Raw genomic sequence first — 7198 nt, forward strand, 5'->3', positions numbered from 1 at the left:
TTTATCCACATCCACTCCTTTGATTACAGGGGGAACTCTAGGGATTTGCTCGATGCGCTCATTCTATTCCTTAAGCTGTTTCTGCAAAGTTAGTACTAAATTTTGCAAATGAGAATTATTTGAATTACCTGGTTCTCCTTCCTGTGGTTCACTGGGGGTTCCTCCATTTCCATAATTAACAAGGCCAGAACGAGGATTCTCCAATGTATTATTATTAGGCGTAAGTGTGGGTGGTGCAACAGGTAATCGACTAACTAGAGCCTGAAGAGCTTTGCTAACCCGTGCATCAATTATTTTTTGTAAAGCTTCATCTTCCCCTTCAAAATGTTCAGATTGCTCTTGTTGATCAGCACGAGATTCAGGAGCAGGAGTGCCTTCACGATATTGACGTGGTGAATTTTGAGGGGAGGGAACCACGTCAATGTTCTGTAAATCTCCTTGATTTTGATGAATTTGATTTTTATGGTTTCCCAAGGTGTTTTCACTGTTATTGTTGTTGTTGTTATTGTTGTTTGACATGATGATAACAACGGATAGAATGTAGCTTAAAAGAAAAGATTATCAGATTCCCGGTAACAGAACCAATTTGTTTAACCAAAAATCTGAGTCTTTAGTCAAAGCTAGAAATAAAGAGAAATCCGGGTTACTGATAATCTGGAGACGAAAATAATAAAAGACTTCTGAGAATAATAAAGTAATAAGTAGTTTTGTATTTAAGTGTAATCTCAATAATATTTCGTGTGTCTACAAATGTTGAGTCCTTCTCCTTTTATAGTTGATTCTAGGAGGAGGTGTAATGCCTTTGTTTTAATGAGGAAATTATGAGCAATAAATGACATTAAAAGAAACGTTACACAATCATTTTTATTTAATTCAAATATTCTAATGTATTTGATATTTAATGTTGTATTTAGACTCTTTTACGTCATCATATTCGTATCTTCAACTTCTTCCGATCTTCGGTCTTTAAATGACTTGAATAGGTACGAGACTCGTGCCATTTGAGTAACGGTCCACACTTATGTTGCTTTGTTCTCCCCATATCTGTTGTCTCCCGTGCCTCTTGGCTATTTATTGCGTTTTGACCTTTTGACCAGTCCATGTGTCATGACACGTCATCTTCAATATTCAGACTCAGTTTTTTCCCAATACAGGTATTCTGGTCATTTCATATTGCTCCTAAATTTGGCTAAAATCTACGCGTGTGATCAATATGACAGCTGGTGAAATCAACGGTACTTTAGTATAACAGATAGGTCACTCTCTATCTTTATTTGTTCATCTTCTTTGTTTTTCTCTATCGCTCAGAATTTCACAACCTTCTTCTTCACCGTGAGAAAGAAATATATCTGTAAAGGACATGATAAGATATCATTTGGCTTATACGAAGATAACAAAAATACACAAATAGATGAGATAAAAGAGTATCAATCTCTAGATGGGTGTCACCTCCAGAAGCTATGTGGCGCTTATTTGCGTTTTCTATTAGTGAAATGGCTCCGAGTGTTTATCACCTCCCATTACATCTTGATAGACTACAGTTTGTCTCTTTTAAAAAAACTGACACAACAGATAGTATCGTGAAAAATCCTATGATATTAAGAAGACGATGTTGACAGAATTCTTTTTGATGAATGAAACAAACAAAGATGCTAAAGAGCTTAAATTACTGTATAAAGATTTTCCACAACACTTCGTATAGTCATCTACCTATAAAATGTGGACTCGATGACAACAAAGTCACGTTATTGGTAGGGTTGTAACATGTCATCCAACAGAGGGAGAAAGATATTACCTTAGATTATTACTAATGAATGTGAAAGCACCAAAATCATACAAAGATCTTCTAACAGTAAATGGAATATGCTGCAACACATTTAGAGAATCTGCAGAAAAAAGAGGGTTGTTACACTGTGACAACAACTTGATTGAATGTATGTTAGAGGCTGCATGTTATCAAATGCCTTATAGTTTAAGACGTTTATTTGCTACAATATTAGTATACTGCAACCCTGATAATCCAAGAGAACTGTGGGAACAGTTTGATGATTCAATGTTCGAAGATTTTAAAATCCTAGCCAATATAACATCAAAATATATCCACCTCGCTGTTCTGAATCACGTTAATGATATACTGCATTCTATGGGTCGTGATATTAATGAGTTCAATATTGTTTCAGAAAATATTACATCTTCGAAATGGCAAATGATGCGAAGGAAGCATATTTCGAAAGAAACATCATTGTGAGTAACGAAGATTTGTTGTTGCATAGAAAATTAAATACAGAACAGAAAATAGCATACGACATAATCTTGCAAAGAGTATTTTCTAATGAATCAGGAGCATTTTTCATTGATGGTCCTGGAGGAAGTGGTAAAATGTTTTTATATTGTGTCTTATTAGCAACTGTGAGATCTAAAGGATTTGTAGCATTAGCAACAACAACTTCTGGAGTTGCATCTTCGATCCTTCCAGGAGGACGAAAAGTTCATTCACGTTTTAAATTTCCGATTAATATCGATGAAAAATTTTCTTGCAATATTAGCAAGCAAAGCTCACTGGCATCTTTGATTCGTGATGCAAAATTGATTGTGTGGGATGATGTATCAATGGCCAAAAAGAACATGATTGAAGCTTTAGATTCTCTCTTGAAAGATATAACGAACACAAATGTGCTTTTCGGCGGAAAAAGTTGTTGTGTTTGGAGGGGATTTTAGACAAACTCTTCCTGTGGTTTGAAGTGGAAAAAAGGAAGATTTCATTCGGGAGAGCATATTAAATTTCGAAATATGGAACAAACTTGAAAAACTACGATTATCAGAGAATATGCGTGCCAAAACTAATCCTTCGTTTTGTGAATATTTGATGCGAATTGGAAATGGAAAAGAAAAAACAAACATGGATAATAAAATAGAAATTCTGGGGTCTTTCATTGTTCCTTATATTACTGAAAAATAATCTTTGGATCTTTTATTCAACATAATATATCCTAATTTGCACATGTCTTTTCACAATTCTTCCTTTTTAACTTCGCGCGTTATTTTGACGACAAAAAATGACTTTGTTGATGAAATAAATGATAGACTTATAGCTCAATTCCCTAAAGAAGCTAAAACATTTATTGCAATGGATGAAACTGTTGAACCAAATGATCAGAGCCAGTTTGAGGATTTTTTTACATTCATTGAACCCTGCTGGTTTGCCTCCTTACAAATTAATCTTGAAGGAAAATTTTCCTGTTATGTTGCTGCGAAATTTAAATCCTTGTGAAGGTTTATGCAACGGTACACGACTGATATGCTGTGATTTTAAGAGTCGTGTTATAAGCGCTAAAATTGCGAGTGGTGATTTTAAAGATACACATGTATTTATTCCCAGAATACCATTTTTATCTTCAGATGATGAAAAGTTACCTATCCCATTTAAAAGAACTCAATTTCCAATACGCCTGTGTTTTGCAATGACGATAAATAAAGCGCAAGGGCAAACATTAAATTATGTTGGTATTTATTTGTGTGAGCCAGTGTTTTCTCATGGCCAACTATATGTTGTTTTATCCAGAGCAAAGAGTTCAAGTTGTATTAAAATATTAATCCGACAGCCTTCCATAGATAACGATGATAACCATTCTACATATAACATAGTGTATAACGAAATCATTCAAAAAGCACTTCTATAAGTCTGTAGCTTTCCTCTTTATATTCCTGGTTTAGCCTTATATTCTTTATTTAATAATTTTCTTGAGACTTGAGATAATTTCTCTGCAATTTACTATGTGCTAAATAAGAGTTGGCTTGTGTATCTGCAAATCCTTTCTAAACTTTTACTCATCTGATATTGTTTTTTGATGCACAATATACAAATCAAAATATTTATATTGTGAAACTTTCCAAGACCAATAAGTCAAAGCATTCATCTTTGCAAATCTATAAATACAAAAGCTACTTGCATATTTATGTGATTTTTTTTCAACTCTGTGAAGCTGACCTGGCTGACATTTACATCAGGAAAAAATAATGTTCTTAACTCCGTCTGTATTAAATTATATTGTAACACAGCCGGTCCTAAGCCCGGACAAAGGAGGAGGGTCTATTGTTTATTGGTAATAACAGTTGTATTTTATTTCTCCATTTGAATGTACTTACTGATTTCCTCTTATAAATTTTTATACATCACTATTTAATATGTTGGCGAAAAAAAATCTATTGTTCGTTTAAGAAACAAAATGAGAAATAAGTTAAAAACTTATTCATCTTCTATTTTGATGTCTTTATGTTCCTTTACTGCTTATTAACACGTATAATCTGTGTTGCAAGTATTTTAAAGAGATCTTCTAAAGTAAAATGTTTTCACAAGTTGGTACTAAAAGGTACTGTCACACTAATCAAATTTTGATATAGTAATTTCATTTTCTACCTTAGAGATTGTTTCATTATTTTATTTTATATTAATATCTTTGCATATTTCAATGATGTGATTAGCTTTACTAGTGGAAGTTATTCAATTAATCTTCTTTAATGTCTTTATTATATTCATTCAAGTATCATGCATATACATACAAATAATTGACATCATATATATTTAACAGAAAATCTAAATAGGTAATTTTGTAGTCTCCATTGACGGCCACCGACGATGGCTTTGCTTGGTATTTTGCAGTTCCATATTTGCTCTATTAAAATAATGGTTGAATCCTTCTTGATTTTGTGAAATTCAACTGCTTGAAGAGAAATTGGTGTTTTAGCCAACTTATCTTTTCTTTGTTAATATGTTTTTCATAGCAGCTCCATCTCCATAATTGAGGACTCAAAGAATTCATTAAAAGGAGATTTCAGGGCTATGTCCAGCGGCATCCCAACCACAATCATCAATTTTTGAATATATCAGCGAAACAACAAAGACTACTGCTGTAAATTAATGGGAATAGAGACAACTGATAGGGTGAGTTAAAATTTTTGTGAGTTAAAATTCTTTACCAGTAACTCTTGTTGGTATTAGCTACTATAATTTTCCAAACAAAGTTTTAAGCTCCATTATTCAAAAGTAAATCCAAATAAAAACAGTGATACCCTTGTCATATAGTTAAAGCGTTAAGAAGAAATTTCTGTTTCTTATTGATGGATCCCCTCAAACTGATGCAGACTTTGTCAAAGGCTCATTTAATCAACCTATTTATATGAGCTTTTACAGATGAATCTTTACTCTTTTAAGTCAAACTGTAATATAACTTATAAATCAACCATGTTTAAAAGTTAAATATAGTTACTTAAATGAAAAGGGTCTACAAATAACTATAAATTGGGATTGCCATTGTCAGCTAGCATATACTTGTTCTTGATATAGACGGAATCACAGGCTCATTCATGCAATCCATAAAATTTGAAGCTTTATTGTTCCTGATGGTAAGTTACTATTTGCTAAGGTTTCCATAGTCATTTCCAGCTGCAACGTATACTAAAGCTCTTCAATTTCAACTCTCTGTTCTCCTATTTCTATCAGAAGAGTGGTTATCTTCAAGAGGAAAACAAAGAAAATCATATTTTAGCCATACATGTTCTGTGATGTTCTTTCTGTAAGTAACTTATTTTCAGGCGATTCGTGTTCCCCTTACATTAAAGGGCGATCTTAAGAATTAGCTTGTTCAGGCAAATATTGTTTCTAACACAATATACAGCATTAATACAATCATCGTGCAAAATTATCTTGTAACTAGATTTCTTTTCTCATCTTGTTATTAATGACCTTTCTTTCCATTTCTAGATGGGTTCAGGACTATACTGGACCTACGTACTACTTCTATTCTTCTCTTAATGATATATTCCATTAGATATATATATGTTTCCAGTGTGATAGTTGTGTTACATATGCAGATGCAGGTTAATGAACTTTTAGGTGGAGAAAAGTTCCTTTCCTTCTCTTTGTGTTGTTCTGCACGTTCATTGAGTCAGATAGTCTTACAGACTGAAATGCTTCCCTATGTTAGTACTACAAAGTACTGTCACACTAACCGTGTTGCTACAGAAAGTTGCGCTATCATTTTATTTCAACCCAAAATAACATGCTTTATAACTTTGCATTGAAATCTTAGGTTGCTTATTCTTTATGGACTGAAATTAGTACCTTCATATGTTCACTTTTACGAACTCTTTTGGTATTCATTGAGAAAACTTTTTGTAATTTATTATGTTCTTTGTTCAATCTTACTCATCTTTACCAGTAAGTCTTGTTGATATTAATTGTAAATTTTCCAACAAAATTTTAAGAACTGCTTACTATTTTATATTAACATATTTATCGTTAGCTGTTAATTCTTTCATCTGAATGTTCATGTTTTAAAGTACATTTGGTGACTGACTATATGTTTTTTTGGCACAATCTTGTTGATATTGTAGATCTTTAAGCCATGACTGCTGAAGGAAGCAGGATTGGAGGTAGAATGACAGACCTTGACATGTTTTTTCATTGCTTAGAAAATAATATCTCATCAGACTCATGGGTCAAAAAGCATTAAATGTTAATTTTATCTTGACATGTTTTTTCATTGCTTAGAAAATATGTTAATTTTATCTTGACATGTTTTTTCATTGCTTAGAAAATACTATCTCATCAGACTCATGGGGCAAAAAGCATTAAATGTTACTTTTATTTTTCCAACAATAAGACGCAGAACTTCTTACTTATTGCAAGTGCTCCTGCTGAAGAAATGTTAACCGGTCATACAAGTGATTCTTGTCTTCATCACAGAGCAATATTTTTTAAGCAAAATTTACCATGATATAAAATACATGTTCTTCAGATAATATTGTATTCTTTACGCTGGCAAACAGTATTTATCAAAATAAAACACACTCTAATCCAAAGTGTTGGGCCCGTGCTTGCACGGGTTTATCCCATCTAGTAGCCATATAAACAGCACGATATAGTAGATCCAAAGAACCAAAAGGAGACAAAGGCCATAGTTAGATGATGAACAAAACTTGTTGGGTCATGGCCCAAACAAATATATTTGGAAACTTATGTTTAAAAGTTTAATGGATCTATCCCAGTCCAAATTCACCTTAAAGACCACAGTTGAGCACAAACATCGGGCGATGTGCACCTTAAGGATCCCCTTTATTTTATAACCTTCATAGTATAAATAGAGCCATGAAATTGTGAGATGTGACACACTTGAATACTTGATGAAATAAGAAAGTT

The 7198-nt window shown here is 32.9% G+C and overlaps 1 protein-coding gene and 1 long non-coding RNA gene across 4 annotated transcripts; both read left to right on the top strand.

Moving 5' to 3' along the window:
• Window positions 1-2199: 2199 nt before the first annotated feature.
• Window positions 2200-2718, top strand: LOC104227058 (uncharacterized). Its single transcript, XM_009779194.1, has one exon. It carries the CDS (start codon window positions 2200-2202, stop codon window positions 2716-2718), a length of 519 nt encoding a protein of 172 aa, XP_009777496.1.
• Window positions 2719-4560: 1842 nt separating this feature from the next.
• On the top strand, window positions 4561-6739 carry LOC104227043 (uncharacterized). 3 transcript variants are annotated; one of them, XR_011405772.1, is made up of 3 exons: window positions 4561-4649; window positions 4786-4942; window positions 6394-6739. It is a non-coding gene; the product is annotated as an uncharacterized lncRNA (long non-coding RNA). The 3 variants fall into 3 exon arrangements; XR_011405773.1 differs by having other exon boundaries at window positions 4603-4649; window positions 4783-4942; XR_710992.2 differs by lacking the exon at window positions 4561-4649 and having other exon boundaries at window positions 4696-4942.
• The last annotated feature ends 459 nt before the right edge of the window (window positions 6740-7198 follow it).

The sequence above is a fragment of the Nicotiana sylvestris genome, chromosome 3, assembly GCF_000393655.2.
Source record: "Nicotiana sylvestris chromosome 3, ASM39365v2, whole genome shotgun sequence".
NCBI classification, from domain to species: Eukaryota; Viridiplantae; Streptophyta; class Magnoliopsida; order Solanales; family Solanaceae; genus Nicotiana; species Nicotiana sylvestris.